This window comes from Protopterus annectens, chromosome 13.part0, assembly GCF_019279795.1.
Source record: "Protopterus annectens isolate FY-2018-M chromosome 13.part0, PAN1.0, whole genome shotgun sequence".
NCBI lineage: Eukaryota > Metazoa > Chordata > Ceratodontiformes > Protopteridae > Protopterus > Protopterus annectens.
Window position 1 is genome coordinate 263543574 of NC_056747.1, and position 24112 is coordinate 263567685.

The window sequence follows — 24112 nt, forward strand, 5'->3', positions numbered from 1 at the left end:
TGAACCTCAGAGAAGTATATACCGAACAAGAGAGGTCCCAGAACTGAGCCCTGTGGGACACCACTTGTAACTGGTTTGGATTCGGACATGGCACCTGTGATTCTGACCATGTGGGTTCTATCTCTGAGCCAGTTTACAACCCATCTTGTGATATAGGGGTTGATATTTAAGCTGGTAAGCTTATTTATGATGCCAGAGTGGGATATTGTGTCGAAGGCTTTTGCGAGATCCAAGTGTAATGACTGCAACAGTGAAACACGATGAACATAGTACAGTTGTGTACCTACCATAAATGTAGATGTTAGAGTGTATTCACTGTTGCAGTCCAGGTAACCCACCCACCACCCCCATTTCTTTGCTGGGACTTATCTGTACTTCTCTATTCTATACAACCTATGTGGTGTATTTGCTTGTAGATGAAGATTGTTTTATTTTAGTGTAAGCTCTTTTATTGACATAATTTCTTAGCCTATCCTTCGGGGGGGCACCTGACATCTGGGGCAAGAAAAACTGACGAAAATGGCGTCTGCTGCATCTTTTATACCGCTGGTGCACTGACGTCAGGGAAGAGATGACAGCAACCAATGCCAGACGAAGACTTTGGAATTCAGGCTGACTGCGGGTAGACTGCCAGCATGATAACCCAAGTGTAATGACTGCAACAGTGAAACACGATGAACATCAGCAACAGGGAGAATGGTCTTAGATGGCTCCGGAACAGATTGGGTAGGAGCCACAAACAATTTTGGTAACGCCGACGACTTAAAGAGTCTAAGCACTACTCTCTCTACATCCTCTTCAGAAAGGCTCTTGGAGGATCTGGACGATAAGGTAGGTGACCTAGATCTCTGCAATATAAGACATTGTAAAGTTGGAGAGACTGGCAATAACTCTCAGGACCGGCTCAGAGGTAAATTCTCAGCTGTCTGCTCTGAAAAACTTGGGGCCGACACTGATGTGTCGATATCAATAACCTTGACAGGCTCTGAGGGCAGTGGAGCCGACGAGGTAGAAGGCTTGCCCAATATCAATAATTTTTGAATAGGTCCAGATAAAATAGTCGGTGAAGGAGAATGTCTCTTGGCCGACGTGACCCTCTCTTTCTTTGAAGAAGGGGACTTGGAGTGTGAGGATGAACAGCTTGTCATCAAAACTGTCAATAAGTATGTAGGTTTGGATTAATCAGACAACCGTTAAACAGGTTAATCCTGTTGGGAAACCTGTGGTGACTGTCCTTGGCTAGATGAAAAAGGGAAAACTAATGTTATCTTGTCCAAACAGAATCACCAGTAACATGCATTTAGGGTTGTCCTTGATCTTCAGGAGGACCTCTGGAATGAGGGGAAAGAGAGGAAAGGTATAAAAGAATTTTACTTTCTTTGAGACCGATAAGGCATCCCTTTTCCCTGGATCCCTGCACGGGACTATGAGTAGGTCAGTCCAACTTGTTTGTTCACAGTGGATGTAAAAAGATCTATTTGGAGAGTTCCCAGTGAAGAACAATCTGCTGGAAGACCTCTTGTCTAGCATCCATTTGTGAGGATCTGTCTTGGCTCTACTAATAATCTGCCATGGAATTAATCTCATATGTGATTTAAGCTGCATGAAAAAATAGACTGCGGTGAACAGCAATATCCTAAGCCATTGCAGCTAAACCTGCAGACATGGTAAGATTTTGTTCTCCCGTGTTTGCTGATATAACACATCACTGTGGTGCTGTCTGTAAGGACTTGTAAAGTTCATGGAGACCAGTGAAGGCTATTATAAAGAAAAGCTCAGGGTTTTCATTTCTTGGATAATTGTGTCTTTACACCATTTCAGCATTTTTGGGGGAGGGGGGGCTCTCCATTTCTATTGCATCTTTTTTAATTTTAAATGTACTGGCAATCGTAGATCAAGAACCATATGGTTTAAAGAAATTTTGGAGGCTGGTGACCACATTTTAAATATATTACTAAATATCCAGCAATAAACAGTTTATACAATGTATACTGTGCAAGTACATTCAAAGTGCACTGATCACATATAAGACATCTTAAATTTCTCTCTGCAAGGCAGAAAAAATGATTAATTCACTACCAGCAGGAAATGGTACAACAAACTGGTAGCAACAGTAGCTGGGATAATTCAAGAAACCAAGAGAAAATGCAGAAAAAGCCAATGATGGTTCTGACTTTGTTATTCAATGACAGCATCGCATGTCCTACATAAGGAAGGCTTAGTCTTTTCTTCTCCTTAAACACAGAATGCAAGCACAACCTGCAATGACAGAGATGATCAGGACAATTTAATTTATTACACTCCTTTTCTGAAAGGAGAGTTCAGTGTGTATGCATACAAAGAAATGGGGTAGAAAAGAAATGCAGCTGTCTGCATGGGGTGGAAAAGAAATGTAGCTGTCTGCAAGCCCCAATGGCAAATTTTCCATCAATTCAAGCAATTCCACCAACATGGGTACTTCTTTAAACTTGTATAAAGAGCAACAGAACAAAAGAATAGTGTGTAAAATCTTACCATAACCATAGATGTCCTTCTCTTCCATGTTGCAGTATTCTTAGTGTGGGATTACCTACCTCAGGCGACCTCAACGTCAGCTCATATACAAAAGCTTAAGCCTGGCTGTTGTAGGTGCATAGGACGTCACACGTAGGGCCATAAACCAGGGAACTTAAGTGTGACGTCTGCACACACAGACCTCAGAACTTAAATGCCCAGTTGGACAGTCCAGTAGACAGCCAAATGTCAACAAGAGGTGCAAAGTGCCATTTGCTGGCTAGTCTGACCGTAGTGTACATGGTGCCCTAGGGTACCCTTTAGACAGGTCAATAGGAAAAAGGGGGATAGATGGGGGGGGGGGAATACTGCAACATGGAAAAGAAGGACATGCACGGTTATGTTAAGATTTTACACAACTATTCTATGTCTTTCTATTCCTATGTTGCAGTATTCTTAGTGTGGGGAGAGTGCCACAATTTAGACGGAAGGGTGGAGGTAGAGCTAGCTGATACCAAAAAGCACTGCAGGACTGCCCTAGCAAACCCTGCCCTGGCTCTGGAGATATGGTCCAATTTGTAATGTCTGGTGAATGTGTATTGGTGCACCCAGTGGCTGCTTCCCGAATGGAGGTTGTGTCCATGCCATTGAGGAAGGCTTTGGAAAATGCCACAGGCCTGGTAGAATAAGCTCTTACTCCCTACAGCATGTCCTTGCCATGGTGGGAGTAGCAGAAGCAGACAATTTTTCTGATCCAACAGGAAATGGTTCGTTTGGAGACGGTCTTGCCCAGGGCTTAGGGGTGAAAGGATAAGAAGAGAAGGTTAGATTTCCTGATGGACTTATTTGTCTGTGCACATCTAGGGAATGGATTATCCTCTCACTGTCATTAGTGGGAGAGGGGAAAAAGGTGGGCAGGTGAATGGATAAGTTTAAGGACAGTTCGTTGATCACCCTTAGCATGAAGGAAGGGTTAGTGCGCAGGGTCATCCTATCCTTGTGGAAGGTAGTATAGGGTGAGCAGGTCATGAGAGCTTGTAACTCTGACACCCTTCAAGCTGAGGTAAGGGCCACCAGCAGTACACATTTGGAGCACTGCAGCACTGGCTGGTTCGAATGGAGGCAGTGTGAGTTTTTCCAGGATGAAGTGTAGGTCCCAAGGAGGTGGGATGGAGTTTTTTGGTGGTCTGATGTCCAATACCCCTTTCAGGAATAATTTAACACCTACCCTGGGTAGTAGAGAGGGTTCTAGTGGTAAGTAGGCAGAGATTGCAGAAAGGTGGACTTTTACTGAGGAGTATGAAAGGCCAGCCACACACGTAAGTAAGGACAAGTAAGTAAGGACAAGAGAGGTATCTGTTTGAAAGGGATCCCTGTGCCTATGGAGACACCACTTGGATAAGCTTTCCCATTTTGACATGTTGGATCTCCTTGTAGTAGGATTCCTGACCTCACTCGGGACTAAAAGCAAGTCCTCATACTAGTGATGTCTGAAAGGAATTAAAGGTTTATTACCCAGAGTATTAGACCCAGCATCTGTAGGTGAGGGTGAATTGAGAGATACCTTCTGTTGTGTGAGTAGGTCCACCTTGTGGGGAAATGTACAGTTGTGTACACTCGCATAAATGTAGATGTTTGAGTGTATTCACTGTTGCAGTCATCCCATTTGGGTTATCTACTTGCAGTAGCCCTCAGTTGCCGGATTAACAAAGTCTTGGGTCCAAAATGCACCAAAACGCTTTTAAGCATAGTAACAGAGAGTAGAGGTATAGCCAAAGAAATCAGGGGGCTGGAGGGAGGATAACGAGGACTGCAACAGTGAATACACTCGAACATCTACATTTATGGTAAGTGTACACAACTGTACTATGCTCTTAGTGTTTTCACTGTTGCAGTCATCAGATTAGGGTAGATTCCCAAAGCTAAGGATGGGAGGAGCTATAAGACCCTGCAAGACTGCAGTGGCAAAGTCAGCTCTGGATTTAGAGAAAATTGGCAAATGGTAATGCTTGGTGCAGGTATGTACAGAACTCCAGGTAGCAACTTCTAGGATGTCCCCGGTAGGGACACCTCTGAAAAAGGCTGTAGAGGTAGATGCAGCCCTGATTGAATGGGGTCTGTTCCCCTGTGGGATAGGTTTTCCATGGTGCTTACAGCAGAAATGAATGCAATGACCTAACCATTTAGAAATGGTTTGCTTTGTAAATAGCCCTCCCCTCTGCCCCTGCAGAAAATGCCACCAGCAGTTGTTCAGATTTCCTTTGAGGTTTAGTCCTGTCCAAGTAAAATCTAAGCTGTCTGTGCACATCTAAGGAGTGCAGTATCCGTTACCCTTTGTTCTGTGGATTAGGAAAGAAGGTTGGCAATGAATGGATTGACTGAGAGCCACACTTGATACCACCTTGGGCATGAAGGAGAGATTGGTTCTGAGGGACACCCTGTCTGCTTGAAAGATGATGAAAGGCTCCACTGCCATAAGGGCCTGTAATTCAGATACCAGTCTCGAAGTGATTGCTAAAAGGAAGGCTGTTTTCCAGGAAAGGAATTTTAAATCTGCACTAGCAGCTGGCTCGAAAGGAGGAAAAGTGAGTTTCTCCAATACAAAGTTAAGGTCCAAGGCTAGAGCTGGGGCTCTCCTGGGTGGTCTTAAATTTTTGGCCCCTCTGAGGAACTGCCTGAGCAATGGATGAGAGAAGAGGGGAGGATCTGTGTTATAATGAGCTGAAATGGCTGAGGCGTGAATTTTGATGGAGGAAAAAGAAAGTTCCCCTGTGAAGCATCTCAGTTAAGTATTGTAAAATCTGAGGTAAGTTGGGCTCTGCTGTGCTCATCCCTTGAGATTGGTTCCAGGCACAGAATCTTTTCCATTTTTTAGCATACCATTTTCTAGTACTAGGCCTGCTTGCCAGATATCCATCACTGCTTTACTGAGGGATGGTAAGGGAGAGATTAGGTAATTAGCCAGGCTGCTAGGTTCAGGGCTTGAAGCTGAGGGTGCAGAATCTGGTTCTCCTGCTGAGACAACAGGGTAGGGGTCAGAGGCAGGTGCCATGGGGCCAACAGTGACACTGCACAAGAGGGAGTACCAGTGTTGGCGTGGCCAGTCTGGTGCAATCAATATCATCCTTGGTTTGTCCTGTTTGATCTTTAGCAGTACTTCGGACAGGAGAGGCAGAGTAGGAAAGGCATAAACTGATAGGCTTTTCCAGCTGAAGGACAGAGCATCCACTTTCCAAGATTGTTTGTGGGGAGTCCTTGTGCAAAATTTGTCTAAATGGTAGTTCTGGGGGGAGGCAAACAGGTCTATATCTGGGCCCCCCCATTTGTCTGTCAACATGTTGAAAATCTTTGGCTCCAGTTTCCACTCATGTGGGTCCATGAGGTTTCTGCTTAGTCCGTCTGCCAGTGTATTTAATTTTCACGGCAGGAATTGAGCTTGTAGATGCACTTGGTAGCTCAAGGCTGTGTTCCACAATGCCATGGCTAGTCTGCAGAGGGGGTAAGAATGGGTACCTCCCTGCTTGTTTATGTACCGCATAACAGTGGTGTTGTCCGTCTTTACCATTAATTGTCCTGGAGGAATGTCAGAGCATTCTATACAGCTAACATCTCTTTTTGATTGATATGCAGGTGCATTTGACTTGGGTTCCATTTGCCCTGAATGCAGTTCCCTGCCAGGTGAGCCCTCCCCATGCATAGTCTGATGCGTCTGTTTAGGTTTGGGCGGCAGGGGGTACAGTGAATGGTAGTCCATTGTTTTGGTGGCAAGCCTCTGCCCACCAAAGAAACTCTAAGCGTAGGCAAGGTATGATAGAAATCATTGCTTCTAGATTCTGAGAATGTTGACACCCATAGTCTTTTTAGATACCACTATAGTTTCCTCATATGCAGTCTTGCACATGGAATTAGAAGAATGCAGGAGGCCATGAACCCAAAGGCTTGCAGTATTTGCCTTGCAGATAGCAGGGTTTTCGTGGCCAATAGTTTGAAGTTAAATGAATTTGTTTCTCTGGCGTGAGGAAAGCCATCTGGGAAGTTGTGTTCAAGCTTGCTCCCAGGAATACAATTTGTTGACAGGGTACCAGATGTGACTTATTTTCATTTATGGTGTACCCCAGACAAGTTAGTACCTTTTGTACAAATGCCAGAGGATTCAAAAGTATGTCCTGGCTTCCTGCCTGAATTAGACAATTGTCCAGGTATGGGTATATTTGAATTCTTCTTTGCCTGCAAAATGCAATGACAACAGCTAGGCACTTTGTGAAGGCCCTGGGCGAAGTAGATAAGCCAAAGGGCAGTGCAGAGAACTGACAGTGCATGTAGCCTGCTTTGAAGCGTAGGTATCTTCTGCAAGATTCCCTGATTGAGATGTGCAGGTAAGGCTTCCTTTAAATCCAGTGTTGCCAACCAGAGATCTTTGCCTAGCATAGGAAGTAGCTGGTGAAGAGTTAGCATCTGGAATTTGGGAATCACCAAAAAAGTGCAAGGTAGAAAGGTCCAGGATAGGACGCCATGAATTGTCTTATCTGGGTACCAGGAAAAGTCTTGAATAAAAACAGTGTCCCTTTTCCTCTTCTGGTACAGTTTGAATAGCCTTTATGCTTGAGAGAGAGTACTTGCTTTTGAGCCTCTGCCCACTGATTTGGGGGTAGATCTGGCCAACCGTTCGGGGTTGGTAATGTGTGGAAGTGAAATCTGTATCCTTGGGAGACTATATTTAAAACCCATTTGTCCAGGGTAATGAGTTCCCAGTTTTTGGCCTGCAGAGCAATCTTTCCCCCTAAAAGAGCAGCAAGTTGTGAAGTGCTTGGAAGTTTTAAAGTCAAGTCATTGAGACAGCTTTCCATAGGGGGGAGTCTTACTACTCCCTGATTTGGGTGCGGAAACCCCCCACTGTTTAGTCTTGTGTGTACCCGGGACTGAAACCTGGGGGTTCTGCTGGTTCTGGGTTTGGGTTGAGAAAGCCTGGAAGAGGCAGGAAAGGACCAATTCTTAGAGGGCCAATGCCTACTAAATCTTGGAGGTTGAACTTGTAAGAAATCTTCAACAGTTTGCATAGATTTAGCTTTTTCCTCCATCTTTTTAAGAACAACTTCTGCTTTGTTGCCAAACAGGCGGCCCTGATTTAAGGGATCATCTAACAATTTAACTTTAATATGATCTGGCAATGATTGTTCCTTAAGCCAAGCATGCCTTCTAAGTACAGAGCCAGTAACAGTAGCCCTGCAAGAGGCCTCTAATGAATCAAAGCCACATTGCAAAGTTATGTTTTCCAACCTGTTCAGCAGAAAACATTAAATCCTGTAAATCTTTATTTTCAGCGCAGTCAGGAATCAACATCATTTTCTGTTTAAGCAATCCAATAATATATTGCTGATACTTTAACATATGAAACTGGCAGTTTAAAGCCCTAATGGCCAAGGTTGCAGAAGTGTAAACCTTCTTACCCCATCTATCCAGTGCCCTGGAATCTCTATCAGAAGGGGTAGGATTTTTGGCAGTAGTAGCCTTAATGCCCTTGGGTCCCGGTGAAATAGTCTCAGGATCCGCAATAAGATTTTTAAAAAATAACTTGTGTGAATCAGGAACCCTGTAATATCGGTCAGGTTTTCTGGGAGCAGGAGGCAAAGCCAAACTAGATTCCAAACAGGCATCAACAATGTCTAGTACAGGAGGAATAGCTGAAGTGAAGGCCTATGCTAAGGCAGGAGTAAGAAAACCCTAAGCCTGTTTTTTGAATCAGAAAAATCCTGGCTTTCCCAGTGGAAATGCTCCCTTAGAGTGAATAAGGTTTAACCAAAAGAAAATCCTATGGATGGGGAAGCAGAGGGAATAGAGTCCTCTGCATCAGAATCCTCATAAGTAGATAAGGGCAAATCCAGATCAGAAAAATCAGAATCCTAGTCAGAAGATTCATAAACAACTTTGGTCCTAGGTCTCTTAGAAGGGGAGGTTGGCTTCCCCTGATTAGAGTTAAAAGATCTTCAGCCGTTCTTATTTGTTTTTTAGGCATAGAGGCCTGAGCATGCAGCCTGGGCATCTGTTTTTTAGGCATGGTTCGAGATTTAGGACTAAATGAAGGAGCTGGTTTAATATGCAAGTCTGTAGGCCTGAATACACCCTCAGAAGCCGGTGCCTGCACAGCAGCTCCGGACCCATCCAGGGTAGAGACATCCACAGGTTCCACAGTTGAAACATCTCGTGGCATACCGGACTCCGAATGGGTCTCAGTAGAGGCCTGCGAATCAGAAGTAGCAGGTATCAGGGGCTGCAAAAGTGCCTCACTGAGTACCGGCCAACTGGCGATTGGCTTAACAGAAGCCAGTCGGCAGCTTTGGACCTCGGCGGCCTGTCTCTGTCTTTATCTTTGCATTTTTTCGGAATCCCGGTAGTCGGATGGCTAACAGACATTTCTGAATAATTAAACAGAGAACAGAAATATTTAGAAGCAAAAATATACAGACGACTGATAGTGCGCTGATTAAATAAAGCATAAAAACGACAGCAAGGTAAGTCGTGGTCAGGGTCTAGGCAAGGAATACAATACGGATGAAAATCTTTATGAGGTATTTGCTTTCCACAAGTAATGCAATTATTACCTTTTACTGACATAGGTAAGGAGCAAGAAAAAGTTTCCCCAACGGGGTAGTTAGCTTTAAGTTGAAGACTTTGGTTCTGAAACTCAAATGAAAATTTCAGGAGTCGGCCGACTGGCACTTGCAAACTGCTTCTGCTTCGGGCACCACACGACAATAAAGACTGATGTAATGGCGTTGGCTGCATATTTTATGCTCCTGACGTCATGGAAAAAGGGACAGCAACCGACGCAGGACCCAAAACTTTGTTAATCAGGCCGACTGAGGGCAACCTGCCAGCAGATTACCCAAATGTAATGACTGCAACAGTGAAACACGAAGAATATCCATCCTTCCATGGAGTGGAGAGTGACCCTTGGTGCAGAATTTCTTCAGTTGTCTGTTCTGGGGGGAGGCAAGCAAATCTGAGGTGCGCCTCACCGATGGGCAATGTCTAGAAAAATGTCCCTATTCAGCATTCACTCACGCTGTAGAGAGAATGTTCTGCTGAGAATATCCACTTGCTGGTTGCCCTGGGAAGGAATGTATGTTGCCTGCAGGGATAAGTTGCTTCTGGAGGCAAGGTCCCAAATCTGGATTATCTGGCAAAGGAGGTAGGACTTGGTCCCTCCTTGTTTGCTGAGGTACCACATGACTGTGGTATTGTCTGTGAAGATTTGAAAAGGGCCTGGTTGCAGGACTGGGAGAAAGGCTTTCAGGGCCAGAAGGACTGCCGTCATTTCCCTCACATTGATGAGTTTCTTTTGGAGGGTAGGATGCCAGGTGTCCTGTACCATGAAGCCCTTCTTGGTAGCCTGCCACCCTAGGTCTGATGCAGCTGTATATGCATGGGGCTGGGTTGGGGTGGGGGGTTGAAGTGGAAGGCCTGGGTTCATTAGTACTTGTTGAATCCACCACCTTAGTTCTGCTTTGAGGCAGGGCAAGAGTGTAATCTGAAAATCTAAAGGGAGAATGTGTTGGGACCACACATCCACTGCAGTTTTCACATATGCATTCTGGCCAAAGGCAGCATAGGGATGGTGGCTGCCATTAGTCCCAGGACCTGCAAGATTTGCCTTGCAGATATCTGTTAAACCTTAATTAGGGTTTGGAAGTGGGTAGAGGGGGAGAGAACTTTGCCGTGATGGAGGAATGCCTGCATCAGATCTGTTCTGATCCAGCAGCCCAGAAAGGTTTTGTCCTGAAGAGGGGTTGGGGATGATTTTGGGATGTTGAGGGTGAATCCAAGGCTCTGAAACAGGGAAATGGTGAACTGCAGATGGCTTTTTAGGGTGTCCTCTCTCTTTCTGGTAGAAAGAGGATGTCGTCAATGTAGGGATAAATCTGGACACCTTTGGTTCTGCAAAAGGCTATAGCTGGAGCTAGGCATTTTGTGAACATCCGGATACAGTAGATAAACCAAAGTGCAAGGTTGTAAATTGAAAGTGTAAACAGGGCCCAGTGAAACCAAGTATTTTCTGTGGGAGGGCTTTTATGGGGATACAGAGGTAGGCCTCCATCAGGTAGTGTATGGCCATAAAGGCCTAGGCTGGGAATAGTGGAAGAAGGGTTTGTAGGGATAACATTCTAAACCTATTCCTAAAAGTTCCATCATTCAGAAAGGACAGATCCAGTATTGGCCTCCAAGGGCCATCTTTTTGGGGACCAGAAATAACCCCGAGTAAAAGCCTTTTCCTTCCTATCCTGGAGGGACAGGTTCTATAGTTCCTAGGTTCAGAAGGTCCTGTAGGATCTGAGGAATAAGGTGTAGTCAAATTTTGGGGGGCAGGGGGGATGGAATGCCCCTTGTAAAGGGCTTTTACTTCCAAGAGGGGAAATATCCCTCTTGTACTATTTTGCCAGCATCCAGCAGTCTGAGGTGATGGATCTCCAAACAGGGAGGCAGTGGAGGAGATGGGGAGACAAGGGGAGGTGGGCAAGGCCGTCACGCATTGCTGGAGCCACTTCTGTCATGAAATGACCATCTCTGAATAGACTGTAAGGCTGCTGGTCTGGAAGTGGTCTGCCTCCTGGTTCCTCTCCTATGCTTGGAAAAGGATGGGGTAAGCAGAAGAGGGTGCCCTCCTGACACAGGTAGTAATTTCTGTTATATTTAGGAATGGGAGAAACGAGCAGGTGCTTCTTGTCTTGAAGCAGTTTACCTCTCTCCTGAAGGTTTTTAAAGAAATCTGCAGACTATTTACAAAACAGAAGGTTGTGGTCTAGAAGGGCATCCAGGATCTTTGACTTGAAATCCTCGGGTAGGGGTTGAAGGCGGAGCAGAGAGTACCTGCGGAGTATTGACGCAGAAGCTGCGGACCTTGCAGAGGCCTCTGGTGCATCATAACTGCATCTAATGGAATGTCTGGCCACTTGAGAAGCCAGGGACAGTTTTGATGTTACCCTCTGTCTTGTTAGGACAGTCAGGTGTGGATGACAGGAGAGTAGAAGCGTGGGATACAAGGTCTAAATCATATTTTATCATATGGGTTTGGTAGTTGATAGCTCTGAAGGCTAGGGTGGAAGAGGTATAAACTTTTCTACCTATCCTGTCCATGTTTTTACTATCTTTGTCAGTAGGCAAAAGAGCCTACGAAGGAATCAGTCTTGACTGCTTGTCAGGGGATACAGCAATCACTACTGGGTCTGCCAGGGGTGGTTTTACCAGGAATTTTTGTTCATTTGGAAATTTATAGAAACAGTCAGGTCTCTTAGGGGCAGGAAGTTGTGAGTCTGGGTTTTTAGATGCTGAAGAGAATGCATCAAGGTACGCAGGAATAACTGGAGGGATGGCTGAAGGGAAGGAGATTCCACTTGAAGTAACTCACAGCAACTCTTTTGAATTTCAGTCATTGGGAAGTATCCCATTTAAAGTATTCTTTCATCTTTGTAATGGTCTCCTCAAAGGTGATATCCTCTGGTGGAGAGTCCCCTTCTATGGATTCTTCATCAGGGGAATAATATTCTACTGGAGAGGCAAATTTGAGATGAATAAGAAATGGATTCATCTGAAGATGAATAGTAAGCCTCCTGTTCTTCCCCTTCATCAGCAGTGGGAAGGGGGAGAAAAGCAGCTGAGGCAGGCCTAGGACTGACAGCAGGAATGGTGGAGGGAGAAGAGATCATGGGCCTAAGGGCCAAGAAATCCTGCATCAAGGAGTTGAAGGACGGCCAGTCTGGAACTCCTCCTGTGGGTGGAGGCAGGTGTTTAGTTTTCTGCTTCCTTTTCAAAGGAGTAGTCTTAGGAGAAGGCCTGGATAGGAGTAGGGGGCTTCAGGTAATGGCCTCCCGGTCAGTCACCCAGCATTACCTGGTTCCCCCTTGACATCGGCAGGGACCGACATCAGAGCCATATCCGTAGACATGCTGGCTATTAATTCAGAAGCAGCTTCCTCAAAAAGAGTTGCCAAAGTAGACTGCTCAAACGGATGTCCCTCAACTCCTAAGTCGGAAGCTGCGGGATACCCGAAGGCAGAGAGGCAGAAGTACTAGGCCTCGGAACCTTGGCCTTTTTCCGTGGTGGTTCCGCTGGGGTGGCCGACTCGGAATCCGCCCTGAATGCTAGCTTTTTGAGCCACTGGTTTTCTAAATACAGATTTAGGGCGACCAGATGGCTTCAGAGGGTCTTTGGTACAAATGACTGACAAATAGGGCAAAAGGTAAGGTCGTGTTCTCGGCCTAGGCAGAAAACGCAACTGTCGTGGTATCCTTATGTGGAATTTGGCACCCACATCGGCATTTACCCCTTCTTAGCTGACATTGGCTAACGGATGGATGCAGCAAACCAAGCTCAAGAAAGAATTAAACAAAATCCCCAATGGGGTACTTAGCTTTAGACGTCTTCAAAACAGAGGAGCGAAGAGATTGATGTGACGGTTGACTGAGGCTGAAAAGTTCTGAGGTCTGTGAGTGGAGACATCACATTTAAGGTCCCTGGTTTATGGCCCTACGTGTGACGTCCTACACACCTACAGCAGCCAGGCTTAAGCTTTTGTATAGGAGCCGGCGTTCAGGTTGCCAGAGGCAGGGAATCCCACACTAAGAATACTGCAACATAAGAATAGAAGGACATACAAAGATCTATTAGCTGGACCCACTCTAGGATTTTTTCTGTAAACAGAAGTACTCCAATAGCAAGCAGAAGACAGACAAAATGGTACTCAAGTGTGAAAGGGGATAAGCCACCACAAAGAAAACAAAAGCACTATGGCTTTAACTACAGTACTAATCATTTTAATACAGCAATGCAGCAGTGTAAGTGATGCAACAGGTAGCACAGGCACCTTTGGTGCTGGAAGACCAGAAGGTTGTGGGGTTCTAGTCCCACTCCAGGCGACTAGATTGCTGACACTGCAGTACAGTTATGGGGATGCTACACTCCTAAATGTATCACTCTTCCAATGAGACGGTAATAGGCCCCATCTGCTCTAATTGGAGGTAGCTGAGAGGGATGTAAAAGATCCCAGAACAGCTATCGAAAAGAGTAGGGGGTCCTTTATTATATACAGCTATATACAAATTAGTTTTACAAAAAAAATACATTCATTTTACATTCCTCCATCATTTACAAGTTTTTGTTTCATATTTGTGTAGACCTCACTCGTTTCCACAACCATTTTTCAATTTAAATTCTGTATCACCCAGTTTCCATTAAACACAATTTTATTCAATCTTTCATTCTATATTATCCATATAATACAAAACATTTTCCTAACCATTTTTTGACATTTACTACATTTCTCAAAATCCATATTCAGTCAGTTATAAAGTTATGTACTTACTATAACTTGGTATCTGGGTTGTCCTCTTTCATTCGTCCTCACTATTTGGTCCTGGATCCATCCTCGGATCCAATCCAGCCTTTCCAAATACTGATGCCTCATGTCTCGAGCTCCTCCCACTCCCATAATAACCTGCGTCTCCACTAACTCCTCAGATCGAGTTTGCTGAACCAACAGAAGGAATAACATTTTATATATTTACATATATCTATATACATACACGCATATCGGTCTGTGAACAATACTAAAGGAAAACATTGTACAAACAAGAAAACTGCCCAACCTGGAACTCAAGGCTAGGAATCTGGACTCCTGCATCCTCCAGGTACTTCCAGATAAAAAGAAGGGGGAAGGTTGGGTGGGATGTGAAAACAAATGAGAGAGGACAGCCCAGACATTAAGTTATGGTAAGTACATAACTTCTAAATCTGATGTCCCTTTCATTTGTTGTCACTACTGGGTTAGAATCCCCAGGTACGGGACTCCTTGGGCGGGCCCCTAGGACATGCCCTGAGCACCGTGGAGCCAAAAGATGCTCTACTTCTGGAGACTATGTCTAACTTATGAGAAACAAAGGTAATGGAATTGAACTAAGTTGGTGCAGCACAAATTTCCTCAATAGAAGTTCTGGCTGAAAAAGCAGAAGTGGACATCGACCTTGTAGAAATGTGCTTTTGGAGAGCTAGGATGCTTTATACCCTTTCAGTGAATAAATATCGGTAATACAGTTGGTAATCCATTTTGCCAAAATTAGTTTTGACAATGTCCTGCTAAATGTCTGGGTGAAAAGGAGATGAATAACTGCTCAGACTTTCTGACTTTCTTTTTCCTATGCAGATAAACACACAATTGCCTATGAACAAAATAAATGAAGCATGTACTCAATTTTGTTGGAATAATTAGGAAAAAAGACTGGAAGATGGACGGATTAATGTTTGCTTTCATGGATACTTTAGGCAAAAAGAAGGGTTTATCATCAGAGAAACCCTACCTTTGAATCAAGTTATATAACGTGGTTTAGAAGATAAAGCTTGAAGTTCTGATACTTCTTTTAGCAAAGGTAATGGCCACTAAAAAGACAGCCTTCCAAGACAAAAACTTTATATCACAGGAGGCAGCTAGCTCAAAGGTTTCTGGGTGAGGTCTTGTTAAAATCAATGTCAAGTCCCATGGTGGGAAGGATCTTTAATCAGGGGCCTGAGTACGAATATTCCCCCTCATAAAGGTCTTCCACAATCTGGTTGCTGAGATGGGTACTAGGTGTTACTCGTCCCTGGTTGAGTCAAGACAAACACGTGGGGCAGTTCGTTTACATGCCTTATTACATAGAAGCACATCAGGATGGATAGCAGCAGTACAAAATATAAACTGATTAACAGACTATGCAGACATGCATGCTTACATTAACAGCTTACTAGAAAAATGGCAGTCAGGCTCACACGTGCTCAGCATTTTATACACATGTGCAAGCTAATGGAAAGCTTCTTAAAGGCATACATACAAATTGATCTACATCCTCCCTCTTTAATGAACTAAGTGACATTTGAAAAAAGACATGCAATTCTACAGACACTAAGAAATAAGCAACGCTTATGTCCAAGTTGTCGTGTATCTGGAACATGGTCTGGAAATGTGACCTGATCTAGTGATACAGCAATCAGAACTGGGTTTAACAGAGACAGTCATTGGTGAACAAACAGTTTCGGGATTCTTCTCAGGAGCAGGGATATTTACTGGAATGTCCTCTGGAACTGAAATGCTGGACAACTCACTCTGAGATCTAGGGTATTTTTTGCAGGTATGATACTGCAACTACAGGTTCGGACAAATGTTTCCGAGTCTGCCTAAACTCTATTCCTTGCGATTCCACAATGTGCAATCTCGGCTCTGGACATACACTTTTCACGACTCCAATCTGATCAAAACCTTTTGTTGTCTGCACGTTCTGCCAAGCCATTTAACTGTGGACACATCAACAAATCTCTTGACTGCTAGGTTGTAAGCTGTGCACCATTGTCAGAAATAACTGTGCGGAGTACCATGGACTACAAAATGACGCTTCATCTTAGTAATGACAATACTGGAAGCTATATTAGGAACTAGGTCAATCTCGAACCAATTTCAGTAAGAGTCTACTAACACCAGGTAATGTTGATCATTCCACTCGAAAATGTCTGTAGCTAAGCTCATGAAGATGTGTGGAAGAAAAATCTCACTTCCTTGACTTCAAAATCAAGTTTTTAATTTTCATGTTGTTCAGTGGTATTTCTGGGCGATTTGGATAAAGCATCAGCAAGATATATGTTTGCCTGTTGTGTAGACAAGATTGAAATTATATTTTTGCAATTTCAACATCATGCATTGCAATCTGGCAGGCACTGTATGCATAAACTTTCTCAAAATAGTGACTAGAGGTTGATCAGTTTCAACCTGGATAGGTCTACCATAAATATAATCATGGAACTTCAAACATGGAAACACAATTTCCAAGAGTTCTTTATCTGAGTATACTGCATTTCAGTCTGGGTTAGAGCTCTGGATGCACAGGCTACTGGTTTACCCTCTTGAAGAATGACTGAACCAAGACCAAATATTAAAGCATCACAAGAAAGTGTAACTGGTTTGTTAACATCATACTATCGGAGAGTTGGACTGGCAATTCTGTTTCAGGACACAAAATGGTCTCGGGTGTTGTTCTAACCTTGACCAAAGATGCATCTTTGAGTGTCAACACTCTGAGCAGTGCTGAAAGATGCCTTAAGTCTTGAATTAACTTACCTAAGTAAACCATGTCAAGAAAACGTAGGGCTTCTACATTGTCTGGAGCTGGCATCTCAAGAATTGCGGTTTGCTTGGAAGGATCTGGTCGTAAGCCTGAACAGGTAAACAAATGACCAACATAAGTAACTTCTCATAGCCTGAATTTGCACTTCTGAGGATTCAGCTAAAGATTCACTTCACTTGCTCTTTCCAGAACTTACTTGAGGTTCCTGTCATGGTCAGCTTCACCATTACCTCCTACTAGAATGTCATCTACTATAACACCACATGGATACCCCCCCCAAAACAATTTGCTCCATTGAACGCTGGAAGACTTCACTGGCAGAATTTATCCCAAATGGCATTCTCAAAAATCTGTACCTGCCAAAATTGAGTACTGAAAGTGGTTAGCAATGAAGACTTTCGGTCAAGCAACATTTGCTAAAGTGAGTTCTTTGAATCCAAGACAGGAAGAAAATAGTGGCATCTGGCATAAGAGCAGAGACGACTGTCTGCAAGCACTGAGTGATGAGATCTTTTTAACACTTTGTTCAAATCTCTTGGATCAATACATATTCTGATATCATCTGAGCTTTTCTTATGAGCTACCACCATGGAAGATACCCATTCAGTACATTCCTCAACTGGATAAAACACACCTTGTTGCATCATTTTTTCTAGCTAGGCTTTGACTCTGTTCTGCACAGCTACTGGAACTTTCTGGGCTGGCCTGACAACTGTGCTGACCCCTGGGTCAAACTTCATGGAGAACACAACTGGGAGTTTGCCTAGTTTGTCATCGAAAAGATCAGCAAAGATAGAGAAAAAATAGACTGGGCGAAATTAGAATAGTGGTCTTTTAAGCTTACATAATGGACTTCCTTATTAAATGAAAGTAGTCCCATTTTCCAATGGTCTCTGAGGCCTAATGACTGTATGTGCCTTCTGACCACATAAAATTGCAAGTCATAGCTGTTTCCCGCAGAGTAACATGAAAACACTACTGAACCTTCAGTCTGAATTTCTTCACCACCATAATCAACAAGCGTCACACACTTTGCCAAACCGAGCTTCTCACCAGCACATACGTTAGCAAATGTTTCTGCGGACATAACATTGCAATTTGAACCTGTGCCACGTTTGACCTCTACGGGCCTCCCATTTATCCAAACAGTACAAAATACTTCATTCTTTGTCCATAAATCCACTGGTTTGACTGTTTCATTAAACACAAACACACCAACATAAAAACTAGGGTTCACAGCTTTCTAACTGATAAACTTGTCTCTGAATATTCTCTTTTAATAAAAGAATGTGGCTCATGATTTACAAAATCTTTGGAAATTATTTTTTTTTAAACATCTGTTGCATTACTGACCAAAAGCTAAGCACTTTCCTCTGTTAGTCACATGACTACCACCACAATTACGACAACTGACTGAGGCTATATGAGGGTACATATGTTTTGAATTTGTTGACTCACCCTTGTGCTTCACTGAGACTGTGCGCATTCTGGAATTTGCTAGAAAGCTACGGGGTTTACCAGTGACTGGTGCAGGGCTCACAGTTGCTGCTATGTGCTTAGGCCTATTTCTTTTAACCACATACTGCATACTATCAACATTAGCTTTAGAAGATACTGAAAGCATGCATTTCTCATTTGCAAGCATATTTGTGCACTTTTCTGTAAACTCATATACTTGACAAATATCAATGGCCTTATTCAAAGAGAAATCACTGTCATGAAGCAAAATCTTTGTCATGGTATCATCTTTAATACCACATACAAGCCTGTCTTTTGTCAACTCATACCTTGAAATCACCAAATCTGCACATTTTAGCCTTGTTTCCCAAATCAGTTATACATGCTGCAAAAGTTTCCCCAGGTTTTGATCTCTTGTGTAAAATAAGTGTCTTTCCAGTATATTATTCATTTGGGGGTTACCATTTCTCTACATTTACGTTTTAAGCACTCCGGGTCTTCCCTTAATTCAGCTGATACAACTATATGACTGTTTTCCCCCTCTCCTGCAAATACAGCAGGTGCATACAAAAATGAACGCTCTCTTTCTATGGCTTCTGAAGCAGCTAAATTAAGAATCAATGCCTTTGTACGTTATTGTACTCTTGCTCAAACAGTCCAATTCTCTACAATATTATTTTCAAATACAAGTGGACCAGGTTTTTGAAATCAGTATGTCATGCCAACAAAGTATGCCCAAACACAATGAAAATATGGCCCTTGTAATTAAATACGAACACATACACACAGCCAGTACTTGTAATAACATTCAAATGCACAATAAACTCTTCAAAATACTGTACTTTGCAAAATATGCTTTGAAATTACTGTACTTTGCAAAATAACTATTGTAATACAGCACAAACTTTTGGATATCTTTAACAGCTTTAATTAAAACAAAACATTTCTACATAGCAAAAAATGAGGTCATTTTCCTTACACATTTTGTGTGATTCGGACATTTCAAACATTTTCGTTAACTATTTTGAATATTTTCATCAATATGGTCGCAGTTTTGGACATTTCGTTTAACTTGAAATTCCTTTTGAGCGTTCTGTGTGCTTTGTTTTATATTTTCCAAATAAGAAATAATTTAAGCAAGTTTTAATAACTGAAATTTGTTTCTGACCTGTCTTACGAGTTTTACATGCAGTAGGGATGTTCCATTCCTCTATAGTCTTCCAACATTAACTGAGTGCCCCTTGATCTTGAATCTGGATTCCATTCTGACAACATGTAGCTCGTCCTTGGTTATAAGTCAAGATGAACAGGCAGGCTGGTTTGTTTATATGCTTTATTACATAGAAACATCAGGATGGAGAGCAGCAGTACAAAATATAAACAAACTGATTAACAGACAGACTACACAGAGATGCAAGCTTGCATCTCAACAGCTTACTAGAAAATGGCAGTCAGACTCGCACGTGCTCAATGTTTATATACATGTGCAAGCCCATGGAAAGCTTCATAAAGGCATTTATACACATACTGAGCTATATCAGGTGCTCTGTTGCATGAAAATTGGAACTGCCGCCAGTTGCAACTTAATCATGGAGAAACTGACACCTTGTTGAAAAAGAGAAGAATAGCTGAAACCGGAGCGGGATAAAAAAAAAAAAAAAAAAAAAAAAAAAAAAAAAAAAAAAAAAAAAAATCAATATTCCTGTCTAGAGCCCAAAAACAGAATCTGTTCCACTTGCTATGGTACACATTTTTGTTAGAAGGCTTCTGTGATGCCAGTATTATAGTATGTTACTGACTGGGGAAGCTAGCCTGGACGGTCTTCTAAATCATTGGAAGTGGAGAAACCAAGCAGTCACAGTCTTGGGGATTTGAGGTTGGGAGGGTGGTGGTCTATTGGGAGAGAAATCCTATCCTGTCTGAGATCCAGTATCCATGGTGGATACCTGAGAGAATGTAGAAAGGGAACCATACCGGACAAGCCCAGAAAGGTGCAATGAGGATTTGAGTACTCTATAACCTGTTGGCTTTCTGTAGGACTTTTGGAAAAGTACAGTTGTGTACACTTACCATAAATGTAGATGTTCAAGTGTATTCACTGTTGCAGTCATTACATTTGGGTAATCTGCTGGCAGGTTGCCCTCAGTTGGCCTGAATTCCAAAGTCTTGGGTCCTGCGTTGGTTGCTGTCTTCTCTTCCATGACGTCAGGTCATCAGGGGTATAAAACATGCAGCCAATGCCATTTTGTTTAGTTTTTTCTTGCCCCCAATGTCAGGTGCCCCCAAAAAGGTAGCAATATTATATATATCTATATATATATATATATATATATATATATATATATATACATATGGGTTCATGTCACTACATCGACATGTCATTACAACGACAACTACTACTACGGCACAAAATAATCAAAAACTCAAACCATTGACAAGTGGAATCACCGACATTGACTTCACCGACAACCCGATAACACTTTTAAATGGAATGCTATCTTGGGCCGAGCACTAACATGGGTCAAGATGGGGGCGTGATAATTCAGTTTGTGCAAAACCCGACACTCGAACCCTGGCAATGTGAAACACCAGTAATGTAGACGTACAAATCACGCCCCCATCTTGACCCATGTTAGTGCTCGGCCCAAGATAGCATTCCATTTAAAAGCGTTGTCGGTGAAGTCAATGTCGGTGATTCCACTTGTCAACGGATTGAGTTTTCGATTATTTCGTGCCGTAGTAGTAGTTGTCGTAATGACATGTCGATGTAGTGACATGAACCCATATATACATATGCATCAACATAAACTTTACCTTCATCTACAAACAAATACACCACATAGGCTGTAGAAGATAGAGGAGGAAAGATAAACTGTAGAATGACAGGGGGATGGCGGGAGGGTAACCTGGACTGCAACAGTGAATACACTCAAACATCTACAATTATGGTAAGTGTACACAACTGTACTATGTTCTGTGCGTTTCACTGTTGCAGTCATTACATTTGGGTAGAATCAAAATCAAACAATTGTAGTCGCAAACAACTAAGTAAAAATAAAAATAGATTCCAAACTGCAAGTAGGATAAATCTCTCTCGAATTTATTTAAAACAACCACCACATATGAGTGCTTTCATCTCATAATGAGACTTCATCAGATACAGGTATACCAGTGATACACCTACTATATAAAATGTCTTAATGACCTTAATTAATTGAACAATTAAAAATTTTTTAAAGCAGTGCTACCAACTACTTTTTTAAAAAGCATATCATGTCATTTTATATCATAGAACATTATACAAAATATATTAAAGTGCAGAATATGTTAAAAATATATTAAAAATGTATTAAAAATGCATCAAACGCAGATTAATAAAATATCTCCCTTCATAGATGTAAAAATAAACAGATTTATAATAGATTTATAACAGATTTGTGATAGGATAAAACTCAATATTACTAAGGACAGAGTAAATGTACAAAACATATTGTAACAAATATGTTAAACTTTTGTTCAATTAATTAAGGTCATTTGGAATCTATTTTTATTTTTACATTGGGGTAGAATCCCAAATCTATGGTTGGGAGGCTGGAGCTAAATAGCATTAGGTGTGGCTATAAGGCCCTGCAGCACTGCAGTGGCAAAGCCTGCCCTGGACTTGGAGTAGAGAGCCAAATGGTAATGCTTTGTAAAGGTGTGAAGAGAACTCCAAGTAGCAGCCTCTAGAATGTCTTTGGTTGCTACTCCTCTGAGAAAGGCTGCTGAAGTAGCTTCAGCTCTGGTGGAATGGGACCTAATGCCCTTGGGCACAGGTTTGCCATGATGTAAGTAGCAGAAAAGTACAGTTTTGTACCCACCATAAATGTAGATGTTCGAGTGCTAATACAGCTGCAGTCATAACAGATGGGTTCTCCTGCCGTCAGGCAGGTCCTCGGTCGGCCGAATTCCAAAGTCTAGGTCCGGCGTCGGTTGTCGTCGCATCTTCCCTGACATCAGTGCGACAGGGGTATAAAAGAACCAGCCGACACCATTTTCTTCAGTTTTTCTTGCCCCAGATGTCAGGTGCCCCCAGAAAGAAGGCAATACATAAAATTATGTAATAATGCAATGCAATATAATCAAAGACCAGTAGTTGCAAGCAAATACACCATAAAAGAATACCCCTAGAGGGGAAGGAGGGAGGGAAACCTGGACTGAAGCTGTATTAGCACTCGAACATCTACATTTATGGTAGGTACAAAACTGTACTATGTTCATCGTGCATACAGCTGCAGTCATAACAGATGGGTAGAATCCCAAAGCTAAGAAAGGGGTGGTAGGCACTAGGTGGAACTAGGAGGAGCCAAAATGCCCTGCAAGACTGCAGTGGCAAAGCCTGCTCTAGATTTGGAGTATAATGGTAGGTTGTAGTGCTTGGAGAAGGTATGCACAGAACTCCAAGTAGCTGCTTCTAAAATATCCTTGGTAGGAATTCCTCTGAGGAAGGCTGCAGAGGTGGCTGTGGCCCTGGTAGAATGAGTTCTAATGCCTGTAGGTACAGTTTTGCCATGAAAGGAATAGCAAAAGCGTATGCAGTGGGCTATCCATTTTGAGATTGTCTGTTTGGAAATTGGCTTTCCTTGAGCTCCTACAGCATAGGCCACAAAAAGCTGTTCTGATTTTCTGAAAGGTTTTGTTCTGTCCAAATAATAATGCAGTTGTCTGTGGATGTCCAAGGAATGCAGTAATCTCTCCCCTTTGTTTTGAGGATTAGGATAAAAAGTAGGTAAATGTATGGCCTGATTTAAAGCTACCCTGGATACCACTTTAGGCATAAAGGACGGGTTGGTATGTAATGAAACTCTGTCCTGATGGAAGATGATAAAAGGCTGGACAGCCATAAGAGCCTGTAGTTCTGAAACTCTACGAGCTGAAGTGATAGCTAGAAGGAAAGCTGTTTTCCAGGACAAATATTGTAAATCTGATGAGGCAGCTGGCTCAAAAGGAGGCAAAATCAGTTTTTCCAGAATGAAATTAAGATCCTAAGCAGGTATTTGGTTGTTTCCTTGGAGGTCTTAAATTCTTAGCCCCTCTGAGGAACTGTCTTAATAGAGGGTGAGAGAATAAAGGTGGATCAGAGTTGTATTCTGCAGAAATGGCTGAGGCATGGATTTTGATGGAGGAGAAAGTACAGTTTTATACCTACCATAAATGTAGATGTCCGATAGGTATGCATCTGCAGTCATCACATATGGGTTTGTCCTGCCTCAGGCAGCCCTTCGGTCGGCCGGATTCCAAAGTCTGGGTCTTGCCTCGGCTGATGTCGCACTTTCCCCGACATCAGAGCTTCTGGGGTATAAAAGCATCAGCCGACGCCATATTCCTCAGTTTTTCTTGCCCCAGATGCCAGGTGCCCTCTAGGAAGGCTAAATTTGGAGAAAAGTAATAAAATTCCAAACATTTGCTAATATATATATATATATATATACATACATACAAACAAATACACCATAATAGATCCCCCAGCTAGCTAATGGAGGGGTAAGCACCCTAGGAATACCACAGAGGGGAAGGAGGGAGGGTAAACCTGACTGCAGATGCATACCTATCGGACATCAAGGATGCATCTGCAGTCATCACATATGGGTAAAATACCATAGCCAATCTGGGGGTGGAGGAACTAAGTAAAGGATGGTGTAGTTAATATACCCTGCAGGACTGCTGTTGCAAAGCCTGCTCTGGATCTGGAGTATAAAGGTAAATTGTAATGCTTGGCAAATGTATGCACGGAGCTCCATGTAGCAGCTTCTAAAATGTCCTTGGTAGCCACCCCTCTTAAGAAGGCTGTGGTGGTGGCTGTGGCTCTCGTGGAATGAGGTCTAATGTTTGCTGGCACAGGTTTTCCATGAAAGGAGTAACAAAATCAAATGCAATTTCCTATCCATTTTGAAATTGTCTGTTTGGAAATTGCTTTTCCATGTGCCCCAGCAGCATATGCTACAAACAACTGGTCAGTCTTTCTGTAACTCTTAGTTCTG

The 24112-nt window shown here is 42.8% G+C and overlaps 1 protein-coding gene across 1 annotated transcript in view; it reads right to left on the minus strand.

Annotated features, from left to right (window-relative positions):
* The window catches only part of RANBP3 (RAN binding protein 3), a 2163070-nt gene that overhangs the window by 321802 nt on the left and 1817156 nt on the right, over nucleotides 1–24112 (minus strand). The window contains exon 20 of the mRNA XM_044054814.1: nucleotides 3695–3722. Coding sequence (XP_043910749.1) covers nucleotides 3695–3722 — 28 coding nt within the window. The remainder of the gene's footprint in view (nucleotides 1–3694; nucleotides 3723–24112) is intronic.